The following is a 17,362-nucleotide window of genomic DNA, read 5'->3' as shown; positions in this document are numbered from 1 at the left end:
CCTCTCCCCCCTGCCCTTTCACTTGGAGGTGGACACTCTGAGATCACTTAGATCTAACCCTGAGACTCCCTATCTGCCCACTGCACTTTGCTCCCTTGAGGCACGTTGCTTTTGAAGGCGCATGGGACCCCCCTGTCCCGATGCCCTCTGTGAACAGTGACAGACATGACCTGGAGGGTGGCACTGGCTGGCCCGGGACAGGAAGGCCTGCCAGAGCTGGCCACAGCCCTCGCCTGGGCCATTCCTTGATAGGAGGGGCCTCAAAGAGTGAGCAGGGAATGGACAGTGCCAAGCAAGGTGGCACACAAGCCCCAGGTTAAAACAGCCTACAGAGGAAGCGGCTGCCACCGTGGGCTGCTCTGGGGTTCTGTTGTTAATCAAGCCCAGTCCTAGCACTGAGCTGTGTGGCTTTCTCTGGCAGTGAAGTTGCTTTTGAAAATGTCCTCCCCTCCCTGGGCAAGGGTAACCGCTGATGTTCATATCTTTTTTTTTTTTTTTTTGTCAGTCATGGGGTTTGAACTCTGGGCCTGGGCACTGTCCCTGAGCTCTTCAGCTCCAGGTGAGTACCAGAGCCATAGAGCCAGTTGTGGTTTTCTGAATGGTTTATTGGAGATAAGAGTCTCAGGGACTTTCTGCCCATGCTGGCTTTGAACCGTGATCCTCAGATCTCAGCCTCCTGAGTAGCTAGGTGTCTGGCAAAAGGTATAGCCCAGGCTGGTCTTGAACTCATGATCTTCCTGCCTCATCCTCCTCGTTGATTACCGGCATGCGCCACCACAGCCAGCTATATTCTTTCATGGCCTCTCTGGGCTTCAGTTGTGGAGCAGGGGAGAGGCTTTGAGTGGGAACCCTTGGTGAGCTCAGCACCTGCAAGGGCCTCAGTCAGGGCCCAAAGCCCAGAGACGCCACCTTCTCCCCAGACGCAGGCCCATCCACGGCCCGCCCTGGGCCTGAGGGCCCGAGGGGGAGAGGCGCCAATGGCTCGGATTACCAAGGGAGGCTTCCTGGAGGAGGTAGCTTTGAGTCACCACGTGCCAGGGGCAGGACTTCAAGTAAAGACACCCATGATGTGGCCACACCCGTGGCGGCTGGTCCTGCACACTGCTCTCCACATGTGGTCTTGGGACGTCCTTCCGGCAATGCCCAGCTCTACCAGGAAGAGGCTGTTGGGTTTACAGAGGAGGGGGGAAGGGGAGGGGGAGGCCGCCAGAAGTCACACAGCTGGGAAGATGCATCACCAGCCTTAGTCACAACTTACTCCCTTTTGTCATTGAGGGTGGCAGGGGTCACACTCTGGGGGAGGGGGCATTATTCTACCTCCCGTGAGTGATGGCACTCTGGCCTTGAGTGGGGACAGTTGTCCTGCATTACCAGGTAGAGCCAGGTGACAGAGTCCTTACGAGAGGAGGCGGAGGAGGTGGCAGGCAGAGCAGGGGTCAGCGATGCCAGTGCAGATGGTGGGAAGGCAGGAGCTGCCTGCCCTGAGCCTGCCAGGCCTAGTTTTGCCCGGGAAGATTCACTGTGGGTCTTCCCGTGGAATGGTGAGTGCCATGATGGTCATTTGCGTGATTTGTTATAGCAGCTGCAAGGGGCTGATACAGCCGCCAGCAGCCCAGCCCCACCTTCTGCCCTGTCCCTCTGGCTCCTTACGACTGACCGGCCCATCTCGGCCCTCCTCTGTGCCTGTGCAGGGCTCCCCATCTAACTCAGTTCCCTGCCCCTCTCTCTCCGTGCTTGTCCAAGGTCCCCTCTAGCTCTCTCCTCTTCCTGCTGGCCTTTGGACCTAGTAGGTGCTTCATAAATGCAAGTCACACACAAACAAAACTGTCTATTTTTATTTATAGCAGGCTCTGACATTAATAACTGCTGCTTTCCCAACCCTGAGACAATCTGAATCTCAGCGGCCAGTGAGCACTGGGGAGAGGGAGGCTGGCTGAAGCACAGGGGTCCACATCTCCAGCTGTGGGGAGGGAGGGAAGGCATCTCTGATTGCCTGTGGCAGCCAGACACAGAAGTTAGGACACCTAAAATCAAAGGTGACCAGGCCCCCGTGGAGTAGGCAGGAGAAGGGTTTCTTTGCGAGTCCCAGCTCTGGGCTCTTGACAACTCTGTCCCCCTGGGATGCTCCATCCTAGAGAGACACTGAGCACCCCTGTGGACCACTCTGCCTCTAATAGACCGCAGCCACGCCCCTCCCTCGTGGATCCCAAGAAGGACGGCCTCCTCCGTGCGATTGGGGGTCTGGCAGCTGGAGGCGGGCCTCGGGGGACAGGTGCGGGCGGCGGCCCCGCCTCACTTGAGGCTGTGCTGGCTCTCGCGGTGTCGCCGCAGGTCCACCTTGCGCTGGAAGCCCTTGGCGCACAGCTCACAGCTGAAGGGCTTGAAGCCCGTGTGCTTGCGGCTGTGGGTGATGAGGTTGGAGCTCTGGCTGAAGGCCTTCCCGCACACCTGGCATTTGTGTGGCTTCTCACCTGTGACCAGCGGGCAGCACGGCAGGGCGGGGTCAGGGTGGCAGGGCCCCACCCACAGCACCCCCTACAACTTGATTACGTTTGAATCTCATGACCTACCCAGGTGCACCTTAGAAAATGAGAAAAGAGAGAGAAGCAAAGGTACACTTCTCTCTGGCTTCCAGGCTGGTTAACATCTAGATAAGCCACCTCTCCCCTTGTTTTTTGTTTTTGTTTTTTTTGTCAGTCGTGGGGCTTGAACTCTGGGCCTGGGTGCTGTACCTGAGCTCTTCAGCTCAAGGCGGGCACTCTACTGCTTGAGCTACAGCGCCACTTCCAGTTTTCTAGTGGTTTATTGGCAATAAGAGTCTCAGGGATTTTCCTGCCCAGGCTGGCTTTGAACCATGATCCTCTCAGATCTCAGCCTCCTGAGTAGCTAAGATTATAGGCATGAGCCGCTGGTGCCCAGCTTCTCCCCTTGTTTTATTACTAAGTCCCCATGGCTGGCACAGGACCTGGCTCAAAAGAGGCGCCTGGTCAATAGCAGGTGCCGCTGAGTAACTGTGTGAGTGCTGAATGATTGACTGTGCAGATCACTGAATGGGTGGATGAGTGCGAGAATAAATGTGTGCAAGAAGGAATGAGTGAATGAATAAAGGAGCAAGGGAATGCCTGAGTCAGCGAAGAAAGCAGTGCGTGAATGAATGAATGATTACATGAGTGAGTGGAGGAGTTGACAACTACTGAGTGAGTGAGGGAGTGAGTGAGTGAGGGAGTGGGTGAGGTGATGAGTGAGTGAAGGAATAAGTAGATGAGCAAGTGAATGAAGAAACTGGCGAGGGGATTGATGACTGAGTGAGTGAGTGAATGAGGGAGTGGAGTCCTTGTCCCGTGGGGTGCCCCATCTTTCTAGACCATCAGGACAGGACACCTGTGCACACTTGCACACACCCAAGCAGAATGAATGATGGACAGCATCATTCATTCATCAGCGGGTGACTGAATGAATCGCTCACTGCCTTTCCCGTTCTGCCTCCCGGCCATGCCTCCAGGACTCTGGGTCCCTTCCTGCGCCCTGCACATCTGCCCAGCAGCCTGCAGCCTTCGTCTTGGGGACTCCAGCCCGGTCTAGCCGGGAGGCCGGTGGGCGGCCGGGCCGGGCACACTCACCGGTGTGGATGTAGGTGTGCTTCTTCATGTCCGACTTCTGGTGGAAGCGCTTCCCGCAGAACTGGCAGGGGTAGGGCCGCGTGTCGGAGTGGATGAGCAGGTGGGTGGACAGGGTGGACGAGCGCTTGAAGGCCTTGCCGCACATCCGGCACTGGAAGCTGCGCTCCTGCCGGAGGAAACGCGGCCCCGGGGGGTCAGGTGCCGGCGGGGGCTCGAGGCTGGGCGCAGGACTGGACCCGGCCGGGGTGCCCTGAGGAAGAGGACGCTGCACTGGGGAGGGGCCTGGGGGAGCAGGCCCTGGGGTCGCCCCCCGCCCCCCACCTCCCAGCCAGGACTGAGGCTGGGCTCTGACCTTAGACCCTCACGTGGATACTTTTCAAAATAAGCCTCACAAGCGTTGGTGGGTGGGCAGCAGAGCGGCCAGTCGGAGCGCTCACCTGGGAGTGGACGTGCGCGTGCTGCTCCAGACTCACGGCGTGGCCAAAGGTTTTGCCGCAGACGTCACAGGCGAAGGGCCGGGTCCCGCTGTGGGAGCGGCGCGCATGCACTTCCAGCCCGTGTGGGGTGGAGAAAACCTGGGCGGGGGCCACTTGTGAGGCCGCAGCGGCAGGTAGCAGGCCCCCGGCCAGCCCCCCTCCCCCGCCTCCCCCGCCCCAGGCCAGCTCCGCACTCGCGTGCCCGTTCTGCTGTCCATGGCTCATGATTCTTTACTCTCTTTACGACCCGGTTTCCTAGCTATAATATGGGGTCTGGATGGAGGGGGGTGCTGGGGGACCCCTTCCTTGCCCCACCTAGAGACTGCCAAGTGTTAAGCAACCAGAGTTGGCCAAAGCCTCTGTGTGTGTGTGTGTGTGTGTGTGTGTGTGTGCGTGTGCCCATGTGAGCCTTGAACTGAGGGTCTAGGCGTTGCCTCTTAGCTCTTTTGTTCAAGGCTAGCACTCTACCACTTGAGCCACAGCTTCACTTCTGTCTTCTGGGGTTACATTGGAGATGAGAGTCTCACAGACTTTTTTACCCTGTGGGCTTCCAATTGCAGTCCTCAGATCTCAGCCTCCTGAGGAGCTAGGATGTGAGCCCCTGTGCCAGCTCCAGCCTCCTTGCCAAGATGTTGGGCAGGTGACTGTTCTCTCTGAACCTGAGCGCCCCCACCCACATGGAGCTCCCAGAGCTCAGGCTGGGCACAGTCAGGGCTTGATTAATGAAGACCTATATTCTGACATTGCAATCCTAAATTCCCCACGGGGACCCCCTGCAGCCGTGGGGGCCTGGAGGGGGTGCAGGGCTGGGTCTGCACGACTTCTTACTTTGTTGCACTTGACACAGTGGTACGCGTCCATGCCCGGGGAGAAGCGGAGGCTGAAGTCCAAGGGGGGCTCTGTGCTGGGCACTAGGGGGCTGCCGTACAGATGGACAGAGTGCTCCAGGAAGGCCGACTGCATGGTGGAGGGGGCTTGCTGGTAGCTGTGGCCATAGGTGGAGGCCAGGGTATCCCAGGAGAAGCTAGGCTTGTAGAAAGGGGGTGACCCTGCATGGGGCGAGTTCCCATCCTGGGGTTGGGACGCCGCGGTGGGCTTCTCTGTGGAGACAAGGACACAAGGCCCAGGAGTCATTCAAAACATAGCACAGAGCCCATGCCCTCCACCGGCCACGGACCGCCTCAGCAGCCTCTCTCTGAGGGTTTCAGGGTAAGCCCAGTGTTCATTGCTGAGGGGGTGACTATGCCCTCCACTCTCCGAGGCTCCAAGTCCCCCCATGCTGTCCCCCCCAGGACACACCCCTCACGGCCGCTGGCCAGAACGCTCTATCCAGGAGCCAACAACCTGCTCCGGGGCCTCCAAGATGGTCAGGCAAGGCACCGGAGCTCACGCCTGCCATCCCAGCTACCCAGGAGCCTGAGATCTGAGAGTCAAGGTTTGAAGCCAGCCAGGCAGCAAAGCCCGTGAGACTTATCTCCACTTAAACACCAAAAAGCTAGCAATGGAGCTGTGGCTCCGGGGGAGACCGTGCCAGCCTTAAATGGAAAAGGCTAAGGGACAATGTCCAGAAGGCAAGAGCCAGTGGCATCCAGGTGACCCTGTCAGTCTTCCCTGACCCCAAGACTGGAAGAGGCCCTGTCCCCACAATCTACTCCCTCTTGACCCCTTGGCACACACAAGGGGAGGGGCCCCGGCTAGTGACCTGGCACCGAGGCCATCTTGGTCAAACCCTGGTCCAGCTGCAGCTCCGACTCCAGCTTGACGATGCTCCAGTCCAGGTGCTGGCGGGGGAGCAGGGTGCTGAGGGTGGGGCTGCCACTGGGGGCCTGGTCCCTGGCCACTGTGGAGAGACGAGACCCTAGTGTGACCAGGGTGTGACCAGGTAGGTTGCAGGGAGCCACAGAGAGCGAGGGCCGTGTCTTCTCGGGAGTGAGTGTGTGTGTGTGTGTGTGTGTGTGTGAGCCTAGGGAGAGCCCCCTCCCCCCCTGCTTCTGGACCCTCCCCCCAGGGTGGGAGGAGGGAGGGAGGCCCAAGGAGCCCAGTCTCCATTGTCTGCCCTCAGATGTTCACACATGCCACAGTACTGGCGCCAATCCCCATGCTGCCAGACCTGGAGAGGGTGAGAGATGACTGCATCATTCATTCATTCATTCAACCTGTTTGCCTGAGCTGTTGATTCCAGACATGGAAAGGGTGTTTCAGAGGAGAGAGCGAGATGGGCAGGCACGGAGGTGCCCAGCCTCACCAGGCGGTGCCCAGACTTACCAGGGGCAACAGCAGGAGGCCAGACCGGGTCATCCTCGGGCGTGCGGGGCTGGTGGTAGGTGTGGGCCTTCTTGCTCTTCACCAGGAAGGAACGTGGCATCTTCAATGCTGGCCTCACACCTGCAAGGCAAGAGGACTGGAAATGGCCTTGAGGAACAAAAGACACAAGTCCTTGGGATTTTAGAGCCCCTGCAGAAATTAAACACCTGCTGCACTGGGTTGAATAGTTTTCCTTAAAGGTCACTTGCAATAGGAGTTTAGGTGTGTAGCACAAGTAGTAGAGCGCCTGCCTAGCAAGCACAAGGCCCTGAGTTCAAACCAGAGCACCACAAACAAGAAAGAAGAGAAACTAGTCCCACCTGGAACCTGAGAATGTGACTTTATGGGAAACAGCTTTTTGTTCTGTTCTTTTTAATGTAACCAAGTCAAGATGCGGAGGCATGGGCTGAGACGGAGGCTGAAACTCAGCATGACCAGTGTCCTTGCTAGAAGAGGGACACGTGGACAGAAGGTCACAGACACCCCAGGGAGAATGCCACGTGGCAGCACAGACACCCTTCACCCCATGCAGTCGCTCACGCCCGGAGTCCTGGCTGCTTACGCAGGAAGTTGAGATTCAAAGCCAGGCTGGGCAGAACTCGCACCTGAGACTCTTACCTCTCATTAGCCACCAAAAGGCTGGAAGTGGAGCTTGGCTCAAGTGGTTTTTCACCTTGAGCAAAAAAGCACTCAGGCCCTGAGTTCAAATCTCAGTACCAGCTCCAACACACTTTTTAAAGGTCTACCAGCCAATGGTGCTGAGGAGGGCATCTGTCATCGGGAGCTGGAGAGGCGTGGAAGGTCTCCTTGCAGCTTCTGCCTGGGGCCAACCATGCTTGCACTTGGTTTCTGGACTTGTAGACCCAGAACTATAGGAGGATTTATTTCTGTGGGTCACCCTGCCCAGTGTGTGAACTGTATTCATTACCCCAGCTACAGAGCCTGTCCTGCTCCCTGGGAGAGGGCGAACTTGGGTCTGGGCAGGGGAGGCGGGGCAGGGGTCTGCACGCAGCCCGCTGCTGGGACCCTGCCTTTGAGCACCGGAGCCATCCAGTGTTAGGGGCTGCAGAAAGAAGTGGTCTGAGCTTAGGTCTGGACCACAAGGGCACAGGCAAGACGCAGCTCACTGCAATCTGGGGGCAGATCTTAACCTCTCTAGATGCCCCCTCCCTCTCCCCCTCTCTTTGTCTCCCCCTCTCCTTTCTCTCTCTCTCTCTGGTACTGGGGTACTGGGGCTTGAATTCAGGAACTGAACACTGTCTCTTAACTCTTTCTTAACTCTCGTTCTTTCTCTCTTTTTTTCTTTCTGTCTTTCTTTCTTTTGCCAGTCCTGGGACTTGAACTCAGAGCCTGGGCACTGTCCCTGAGCTTCTTTTGCTCAAGGCTAGCACTTTACCACTTAAGCCACAGCGCCACTTCTGGCTTTTTCTTTCCTTTCCTTTCCTTTCTTTTTCTTTCTTTCTTTCTTTTTTTTAATCAGTTGTAGGGCTTGAAGTCTGGGCCTGGGCACTGTCCCTGCGCTCTTCAGCTCAAAGCAAGCCCTCTACCACTTGAGCCACAATGCCACTTCTGTTTTCTGGTGGTTTATTGGAGATAAAGAGTCTCATGGCCTTTCCTGATGGGGCTGGCTTTGAACTGCAATCCTCAGATCTCAGCCTCCTAAGGAGCTGGGATTATGGATATGAGCCACCAGCGCCCCCACTTCTGGCTTTTTCTGTTTATGTGGTACTGAGGAATCGAACCCAGGGTTTGATTCATGCATACTAGGCAAGCACTCTACCACTAAGCCACATTCCCAGCCCCTCTCTTAGCTTTTTTTCCCCCCCTAGTCTTGAACTCAGAGCCTGGGCACTGTCCCTGAACTTCTTTTTGCTCAAGGTTAGCACTCTACCCCTTGAGCCACAGCACCACTTCTGGCTTTTTCTGTGTATGTGGTACTGAGGAATCGAACCCAGGGCCTCATGTATGCTAGGCAAGCGCTCTACCACTAAGCCACCTTCCCAGCCCAGCTTGGGCATTCTTGTTCAAGGCAAGCACTCTACCACTGAGCCACCTTCCCAGCCCCACTCTTAGTTTTTTGAGCCACAGCTCCACCTCCAGCTTTTTGGTGGTTAGTTGGAGATAAGAGTCTCACGGACTTTCCTCCCCAGGCTGGCTTTGAACTGCGATCCTCAGCCTCCTGAGTGGCTAGGATGACAGGCGTGAGCCACCAGCACCTGGCCCATTTCTTTTTCTATAGGATCTGATGTCTGGCCCTGCTGTGCTGAGAACATTCTAGTCCCTTAGTACAAGGCAGTCTGACAGAAGGCTTGCAGCCACCTAGAGGGCAGGGGTGGCAAGTGGCGCTGGCAGAGCTGCATTACTGGGCAGTCTAGGGGCTGCTCCAGGATCCAGAGAGGGGAGGGACCTTCTCTCTCAGAGGAGTGGAGGGAGCCATGAGAGGACCCCCCACCCCAGACCTGGCATCTCACTGTGGACGCAGGAAGACCTGAACACCCACCCACTCCCAGATCCAACTCACAGGTGGCCCAGCCTGGCACCACCTCTGAACCCCCAAGTGATGGGGCTGGGAGCCAACATGGAGGACCAAACTGGTTCAAGGACCTGCCCAGGTCGAGGGTAGAGTTCCTGGCGGCAGCTGACCTCCCCTGCCAATGCTCACACCCTCACACCCCCGCCCCACACTGGAAGCTCTCCGGAGGCAGAGTGCCTTCCAGGGTCCACTGTCCACCGCGCTCAGACGTCCCGCCCAGACAGAGGCCAGGGAGGAGGCTCCTGCTGCCCCCACCCCCCGCAGCTGCCATGCTAGGCTGCAGTCAGGACAGGACCCAGAAGGCGGGAAAGGATTTCAGCTGCCAGTGAATAACAGCGAGGGGCTGGGTGATAAGGCCTTGGCCCAGAGCTGGATGGGAGGTGAGAGATTAGAAGAAGCAGCTGAGAGCTCAGCCTTGCTTGGGGAGAGAGCAAGGGGATCCCCCTCTCCCCAGAGGGATGCCCCAGAGCCAAGCAGAAGAGAGAGCGCCCCCCCACCCCTAGCCTAGAGCCCCACTGAGAGTTTGGACAGCACCTTGTTGGTGTGGAGCCTGCCCCTGCCCATCGGTCCTTGTCAAGATCTGCTAAGTAAGGGGTCAAAGTTCAATGTCAGGAGCAAGAAAAGCCCTTTGAATATCACAGCCATGGGAGGCTCCTGGGTGGTGGCATCCCTGCGCCTTGAAGAGGATGGGCCAGGAGTGACAGTGGTCTGCAGGAGTTCAAGGCCGAGTTCAAGGCCCCCCTACTCTCCATGTCTAGGAGGAGCTGGGAGCCTCGGCCTCTCCACGGTCCCTGTCAGCTCTCTAGCAGAGGTTCCTCCCTGGGACGCAGGCAGGCAGGGCCTGCAGCCCAACAACTTTATCTTCCTTGGACACGTCCTTCTTCTGCCTCTCCCCTGCAGCCAGGCCCCCTTCTCCTCTCCTCTCTTCCTCTGAACTCATCAGACACTTGGCTTCAGGAAAGACTCCAGAGAGACCAGACCCTAGCTGGAGGGGAGGGGAGCCCCATAAATTAAGGTGGAACTGGGTCCCCCCTGGACCTTGGTTCTGTGGCCTGCCCCATCATTTCATGCGAGGAGCTCAGGACTCCCAGGGGGAGCAGGGCAGGGCTCTAGTCCCTGCCTCTGCCCTCTTTGACTGTCAGACCATAGCATGGGCATGTCTTCAAAGCTGTGTGCCAAGGGCTGTGTAGTGCCCTTCATGGGCTTCTCTCTCTGGAGCTACAGACCACAGAGGGAAACTGGGCAGTGATTACGGCTCCCGGGAGGGCATCGTGTTGTTGAGCCTCAGCTGGGGAAGTGGGGAGTCTTTCTGGGCTGAACGTAGGAGGCTGACAGACAGGACAGTGTCCTTGCAGGGTTACAGCCCCTGTCCCACTCGGTTCTAACCCCTGGCCAACTGCTCCCAGAGTCGCTCACTGGTGGTCCTCACAGAGGCACTGGCAGAGCTGTGGAAGGAGTGGAAGACGGGGAGCTGAAGCCAGGCATTGTGGCTCACACCCATAATCCCAGCTACTCAGGAGGCTGAGATCTGAGGATCCCAGTTTGAAGCCAGCCCGGGCAGGAAAGTTTGTGAGACTTATTGTGAAGTCAGAAGTCAAGGTGTGGCTGAAGTGGTAGCCCGTTGGCTTTGAAGGGAAAAACATCAAGCCAAATCCTAAATTCCAGCCCTGTGAACGGCACATAAACAAAACAAGGACCAGAAAAAAAGACCGGGTTGCAAGGCAGAATACTCAGATTTGTGCAGTACTCAAGTCTTTCCAGATGCCCCAAGACCTCGTGTCAGGTCTGGAGGGCTGCAGGCAGAGGGCGGGTAAGGAAGAGATTTCTGTATTGACCTTCCGCCCTTGGGCCCGCCAGCTCCCCGGGGACCTGGGACCACACCACAGTGGCCGTGGCCTCCATCAGCCATGCTGGGCACGGGGCTTCAGTTCCTGTGGTTACCCCGATGGATGAGGCTGAACCTCATGTCTGCTCTAGCGGTTCTGCGGAGCCCCATCTCTTCTCTCTCTGGTATTCTCTCTCCTAAGTCTCACAAAGTGGCAGGGACCCCATGCCTAGCCCCCTTGCCCCCTTCTCTCCCCCCCCCCCCCCCCAAGCCCACAGTAGAAGCCAAACATGCCCAGTGAACTACTTCCTTTTGGCCCTTGTGAGCTCAATGGAAAGAAGAAAGAGAACAAGAAGGAGAATTTAAAAAAAAAAAAAAAAAAACAGGAACCAATCACCCATAATGGAGTTAATTAACAACCACCAGTTTTGATTCACACGGACCCATGCTGAGCGCTAAGGGCAGAGATTGTGAAAGAAACCCCGGATTTCTTCATAAAACAGAGGCGTTGATGATATCGGGGCTCCGGAAGGAAGCCTCGTGTTACCCTCCATCCACAGGGTCCTGGACTCAGACTCAGAATCTCCACTCCTGCCTCCCGGAGGGGCGCAGCCAGCACCCAGGCAGCGTCCTGAACCCCAGCTTCAGGTGGGGGCAAATCAGCCAGAAGGAGAGTCCTCTCCTTGGGGATGAGTCCGATTTTGTGACCTTGAGCTTGTGACCCCATGGCCCACCGGGCTTGGGTTTGGTTTTCCTATCTCTCAAGAGACGGTTGGGCTAAGAGATTTCTAAACTTCCCTTTTGCTTTAAAAGCCTGTGTATGATCCGTTGACTGTGCGAAGGGCTGAGCCACGGTGACGGTGACGGGTGATCGGCACCAGCATCCCCTTCTTCGGAACGGGTGGGAATCCCACAGTAGCTACGAGGCAACCTTTGGACTTCCTTCATGTACAAAGACAAATAAACCACAGAGCAGTTCCACACAGGAATCACACTCGGCAGTCCAGGTCATGCCCGAAGAGAACTTAATGTCTGAACTTAGTGGATTATCTTCTGAGAGCAGGGTGTCAGGGAGACATTTGTACACTCACAATCAGAGAGGCTTAATTCACAGAGGGGAAGAAACAACCCAAGGTCTAGCCACAGGCAAACGGAGGAGCAAAATCTCAGACCATTCGAGGGGATACTACTCAGCCTTACAAAAGAAGGAAATCTGACACTTGGGATGTGATGAATGTTGAGAATGTTTCATTAAGCACAATAAGCCAGTCACAGAAGGGCAGATCAAGTGGAATATTTATTGGTGAACCCACAGATTGTGGTCGATTAGACGTCACCAGCGGCTGGAGTGGGAACGTAGAGAGGTACTGGTTAACAGGTTCAGAGTTTAAGTGTTACGAGAGTTTTCATTTTACAGCTCTGGGAAGCATGTTAGCACCTGTCTGTAGTCTCAGCTACTGGGGATTCTGAGGCTGAAAGATCGTTTAAGCGCAAGTTCAAGACCAGCCTGGTCATCATAGCAAAACTGTGACCCCTGAAAGAGAACAGGGATCTAGGGAGGTGGCTCAGTGTTAGTGTTTGTCTAGGACGTGCAAGGCCCTGCATTCAGCCCCCAGATGTGTGTGTGTGTGTGTGTGTGTGTGTGTGTGTGTGTGAGAGAGAGAGAGAGAGAGAGAGAGAGAGTGTATGTGTGATCTGTGGCTATCTGGTCCCATAATTGTCTAGTAGATAAGGCCTTATGCATCGGATCCTGCCCTCCTGGGAGCTAAGGGAACCATTCTGCCCCCTGTGAGAGACTCTAAAGGTGCAGGTTCAAACCTACATCATGCCCAGCTCTTGGACATTTTCCTCCAAGAACTTTCTGCAGGAGAAGCAGCAGCATACTGCTCCCCAAATCTGAGAGTTAGAGGAACTGTGTATCTTCTCATCACAACAATTGCTTCTAAGGGCTGGGGCATGGCTCAAGTGGTAGAGCGCATGCTCAAGTAAGCATGAGGCTCTGAGTTCAAACTCTGGTACCAAAAAAATCCCAAAAGGATGGAAAGGAAAAAGGAGGGTGGAGGGTGGGGGAGAAAGAGGGGGGGGAGAAGGAAGGAAGGAGAGAAAAAAAGAAAGAAAGAAAGAAAGGAAAGTGAACTGCTTTTGCAAGACCTCTAAGAACAAGCAACCTCACCATCATGAGATGAGGACATATTTTGTTGCCTGCTAAGAAACCCACGCGTGAGCAGGTGCAGCTCAGTGAACAGCTGCCAGCCCACAGCCCGAAGTGGTCCTTTCATGTGCTCCCCGCGAGGGGATAAAGCTGTGAACTTTCTCTAGGGCAGTGATCCCAGGCACACACCACCAGCCGGTGGCCAGTGAGCCCCTCTCTCCAGCCACCTGACACCTGATCGTGGCTTCTCCAGAAACAGATAGACAAGGTGTGAACCCTAATTCCAGGAGAAGAGACTCGAGATCGTGCCTCCCCCAGCCGCCCCGCTGTGCCTGGAGCCTGGGGTCACTGTCCTGGCCCCTCAGCGGGCTCCAGAGGGTCCTGGATTCTCAAGGGTCCTGGGAACTTTTGAGACCAAGGGACATTGGGGCTCAACATTTCTTCAGAGAAGACACACCACCTCAGGTGCCTGGACCTGTGTTGTGGCTTGCACTGGGAGATCTGGGGTGCCGGTGTGACTTTGTGCCTGTGGACGAAGTGTGACCGCTTAAAATGAACTTTTGAAAATTTTCAGGGGAAACACAGGGCGCCTAGATAAAACCCCGTCCTCATTCCAAGGCTTGAAGAAAGACCCATCCAACCCAGAAAAGACCTTCTTCCACCCACCTTATTCTTCCTCTCAGTTCCAAAGGAAAGAGGTATCTGGCCCAGCCAGGGTCTCAGCCAGATAAGCAAATTTCAAGAGAGGATCAGACACCCCTCTCTCACTCACCTGCCGGGCGGAGCTGTGCCCTCCTGACTCCCGGCTTCTGGGGAGGGCTGGCTGCTCTGGGAACCTGGGAGGCTGGCCCTGGGCACTGTCTCCACTCCGTCAGCTTGGTGATTCTCTGCACAAATAGATACTTCTCCTTTTTTTCTCTGTTGTGTGTGCGTGTGTGTGTTTTCCTCTTCTGTTTCCCTCCCTGATTTTCAATCTGATTATTTGTGTCAAAATCTGGCGGCGAAGCAGGAACCAATGGGGAGCGTGCGCGAGCCGGGGGCCCATTTGCTTATCAAAACCTCCCAGGAGTGAAACCGCTGGCTGTTCATTGCTAACCCTCAGCTCGCAGACAGAACTTTCCCCAGCACAACATCTGGATGGAAAGGAAGGAAAGATCAAGTTAGTAGGTTTAAAAAAAAAAAAAAAAGTGAAAGCATTTACTTAACAATTCTTGCCTTGGTATAGAGTGGCATAACTTTTAAAATGTGGTTTCCTTTTTCTTTCTTCCTCTCTCATTTGCTCTTTCTTTTCATCTGTCTCCCCCCCCCCACTTTCTCCTCTCTCTTCTTCTCCTGCGCCCTCCTTCTTTGTCCCCTCTTCTCTCCCTCCATCTCTTCCTTCTCTTTCCCTTCAGCGTTCTGGCCTTAGGGTCTGGTGGTGTGGGCATCCCATACCGACCCGTCTTTGGATGTCCTCCAGGAAAATGTAAAATGTTTATTTGCAAATAGGCACTGGGCAAGGTAATCCAGGAACCACTAGAAAACCGTGGCCTGTAGACAGGCTGGAGCAGTAGAGGTATGGGAGTGAGTTTGGGGGCCATGGACCCTGGACCACAGAGAGCCCTTGTCCAGATTGAGCATGGGGTCCCAGGGCCAGCATGTGCTGCCCTCTGGTGGCAACAGAGGAGACAGCAAGTCCAGTGAGGGGGCCTCAGGGGTCCCCCCCACCAACCCACAGGCTTGGCACCCCATGCCCCATCCCCTGGTCCCACATCTCCTTCCTGCTCTGCCCTCCCTCTTTGGAAGACTGATTTATTTCAGGAGGTTTTGCATAAAGGGAGAATGCCACAGAATAGCACTGTTAGCTGATTTGCATGCTTTTCCAGCCAGCACTAGGGAGATTACATGTCCCTCATAAAGAAAACAGACTTGGCGACAGGAAGCCTCGATTTAAACTGCAAGTCCAAGGTTCAAAGTGGAAAGAAGGGTGTTTCAGGTGAGGCCTTTCTGCCCAGCCCTGGAGCCCTCATTGGGGGCTGAGAGAGCAGTTCCAGGAGATGCGTGGGCACGGTGCTGGGGTCCCCACTGCCCACCACAGGCAGGTGGCAGTCAGCCTCGGCCTCAGCCTTTCTTCTTGGCCAAAAGAGATGCAAAGAAACATCCTGAATAGTCTCTGGATGATGCAGAAAATTTTAGTAATATATAAGAACGTTTTTCTAAATTTTCCCAACCTGGACAAATCCTTTGTGTTCTTGCTTCATTAGATACACGTCATCAGCAGGACACTCCCTGCTGAGCCTTATTTTATTATTTTATTTTGTTCTGTTTTATTTGCCAGCACTGGGGTTTCAACTCAAAGTTTCATTTGTGGGGTGTGTGTGTGTGTGTGTGTGTGTGTGTGTGTGTGTGTGTGTGTGTGTGTTGGTTCTGGGACTTGAACTCAAGGCCTGGGCACTATCCCTTAGCTTTTTTTGTTCAAGGTTCGCACGCTACCACTTGAGCCACAGCTCCATTTCCAGCCTTTTGGTATTGGAGATCTTACCCTCTTGAGTAGTTAGGATGACAGGCATAAGCCACTGATCCCTAACAGTGCCTTATTCTTGCTCCACTCGCTTGGCTGATTCCTAATAATTGATTCATGCCAATGCAGCTTTTTGCTACTTAATTGGAGATGGAGTCTTCTGGACTGCCTCTCTTGCCTTCACTCCCCAAACCTGGGCTGGCTGTCATCTGGATCTTAGCCTTCTGGTATCTGGGATTACAGGTGAAAGGCACAGTACCTGTTCACCCACTCATTAATTCACTGATTCACTTTTCTCTCATTCACTGGGCAGTAGTTCCTCCTGGACAACTCTCTTGCACCAAGTCCTCCCCACTTCCCTCCTCCCTCTCTTACATACTACACATCCACTGAGCACCTGTTGAGACAAGGAGCCGGTGGCGGGGGTGGGGGTGGGCTGTCTTATTCCACTCTTGCTCTATAACTATGTAACAGAGACCAGCTCATTTATAAACCATGAATGATTATCACTCACAGTTCTAGAGGTTACAGTCAGAAATCAATGTGCTGGCAGATTTGGTGTCTGGGCAAAGGTCTCTTTTTTCCTCCACTGGGGTGTAAAGGAGGGCTAAGACTGTGTCTTTACAAGGCAGAAGAGACAGACGGGCAGAGATGCGGGCTCACTGCCTCAGTCCCCGTATGAGGGCACTGATTCAACCACCAGAGGCTTCATCTCTTCCACTGTTCTTGTACGTCCCAACGTGAACTTCAGAAGGATATGTCTTCAAACCACAGCAGGTGGGAGTGGCACTGTGGCTTATGTGGTAGAGCGCTCGCCTTGAGCTGAAGAGCTGAGGGACAGCGCCCAGGCCCAGAGTTCAAGCCCCACAACCGACCAAAAAACAACAACAACCACAGAAGGTTTCAAACAAAAACCAGACAAGATTAGACACCAGCAGCTCATGCGTGCAATCCTAGCTACTCAGGAGGCTGAGATCTAAGGATGGTGGGTCAAAGTCAACATGGGAGACCCTTCTCTCCAATGAACAGCAAAAAGCTGGAAATGGAGGTGTGGCTCCATTTGGTAGAGCACTGGCCTTGAGTGAAAAATCTAAGGGACAGTGCCGAGGCCCTGAGTTCTTTTCTACCCTCTCCTTCACGGCCCAGGTCAGCTCTCTACCTATGACACGTCTCCTAGATTTCCCACAGTCCACTGGGTTGTCTGTGACTGGAAGGATCTTGTCCTGCTCGATGGCTCCTGGGGACTCACTTGCTGCTCAGTGAGGCCAGCAGAACAGGACTGAGGCTCACTCCCAGCCGGCCCAGCATGACACAGGTCTTGGTCAAGATGCCAGCCTGCAGGAAGAGGCTTCCAGGGAGCCCCGGGCTGGGCAGGGAGCTGAGGGCATTGCTGGGGTCTTCCGTGAAGACGGCTTGGATGGATGCTGGGTGGACCAGGGTTGTGGTAGTTGCTGTGCTGTGCTAGGTGGGCCTCGGGGGCCAGGCTAGGCTCCCAGCCCCTGGCACGAGCGTTTGTTTCAGCCTCCAAATGGCCACAAAATGCAACAGAGGTGACTAGAGCCCCCTCGCCCTGGAACCCTAGGCCCGGGCCTAGTGGTCGTCGCCCTGCAGGGGCTTCTGGAGAGCGGGGTGGGCGCTGGGTCCGTCTGGGCGTCCTGGGGTCAGAAGACTGCGCGCTGTGCCCACTGAAGAGTGCGCAGACCTGTAGGCCGCAGCAGGTAAGGTGAAGCGTCCCACTCAGCCATCGGGGGTGACTGGCGGAGCCCTTTCCAGGCGTTTGTGCTCAGCACCTACCTGCTCCTCCTGCCCACAGCGCCACTGCGCAGGCGCTCCGTGTCCTGGGGGGGGAAGGGAGGGGGGCCATGACGTGAAGCAATTCTCCACGCGGCCACGCGGTGGCGCTCTCGCCGCCTCATTTTTCTTTTCTCTTTTGGTCTGTTGTGGGGCTTGAA

The 17,362-nt window shown here is 55.5% G+C and overlaps 1 protein-coding gene across 3 annotated transcripts; it reads right to left on the bottom strand.

Moving 5' to 3' along the window:
• Positions 1-2,269: 2,269 nt before the first annotated feature.
• On the bottom strand, positions 2,270-13,703 carry Gfi1b (growth factor independent 1B transcriptional repressor). Of its 3 annotated transcripts, none has more exons than XM_042681145.1 (7): positions 13,683-13,703; positions 6,362-6,481; positions 5,799-5,922; positions 4,925-5,196; positions 4,058-4,195; positions 3,621-3,870; positions 2,270-2,471 (listed from the first exon to the last, which is right to left on the bottom strand). In XM_042681145.1, exons 2-7 carry the CDS (start codon positions 6,392-6,394, stop codon positions 2,293-2,295), a joined length of 996 nt encoding a protein of 331 aa, XP_042537079.1. In that variant the 5' UTR covers positions 6,395-6,481; positions 13,683-13,703; the 3' UTR covers positions 2,270-2,292. The 3 variants fall into 3 exon arrangements, with proteins under 3 accessions (XP_042537079.1, XP_042537080.1, XP_042537081.1); XM_042681146.1 differs by having other exon boundaries at positions 3,621-3,786; XM_042681147.1 differs by having other exon boundaries at positions 5,799-5,936; positions 13,683-13,697.
• Between the last annotated feature and the right edge of the window lie 3,659 nt (positions 13,704-17,362).

This window comes from Dipodomys spectabilis, unplaced genomic scaffold, assembly GCF_019054845.1.
Source record: "Dipodomys spectabilis isolate Male_0828 unplaced genomic scaffold, ASM1905484v1 ptg000067l, whole genome shotgun sequence".
NCBI classification, from domain to species: Eukaryota; Metazoa; Chordata; class Mammalia; order Rodentia; family Heteromyidae; genus Dipodomys; species Dipodomys spectabilis.
Note: the sequence above shows the minus strand (reverse complement) of the source record. Positions and strands in the feature narration are given on the sequence as shown.

Excerpts from the sequence above, each read along its gene's own strand:
- Gfi1b (XM_042681147.1), bottom strand. The coding sequence starts at position 6,461 with ATGCCACGTTCCTTCCTGGTGAAGAGCAAGAAGGCCCACACCTACCAC. Across the intron at positions 4,196-4,924 it reads ACTGTGTCAAGTGCAACAAA|GTTTTCTCCACCCCACACGG; the intron begins GTAAGAAGTCGT and ends GCCCCCGCCCAG. Across the intron at positions 3,871-4,057 it reads ACGCGCACGTCCACTCCCAG|GGCACCCCGGCCGGGTCCAG; the intron begins GTGAGCGCTCCG and ends CCTCTTCCTCAG.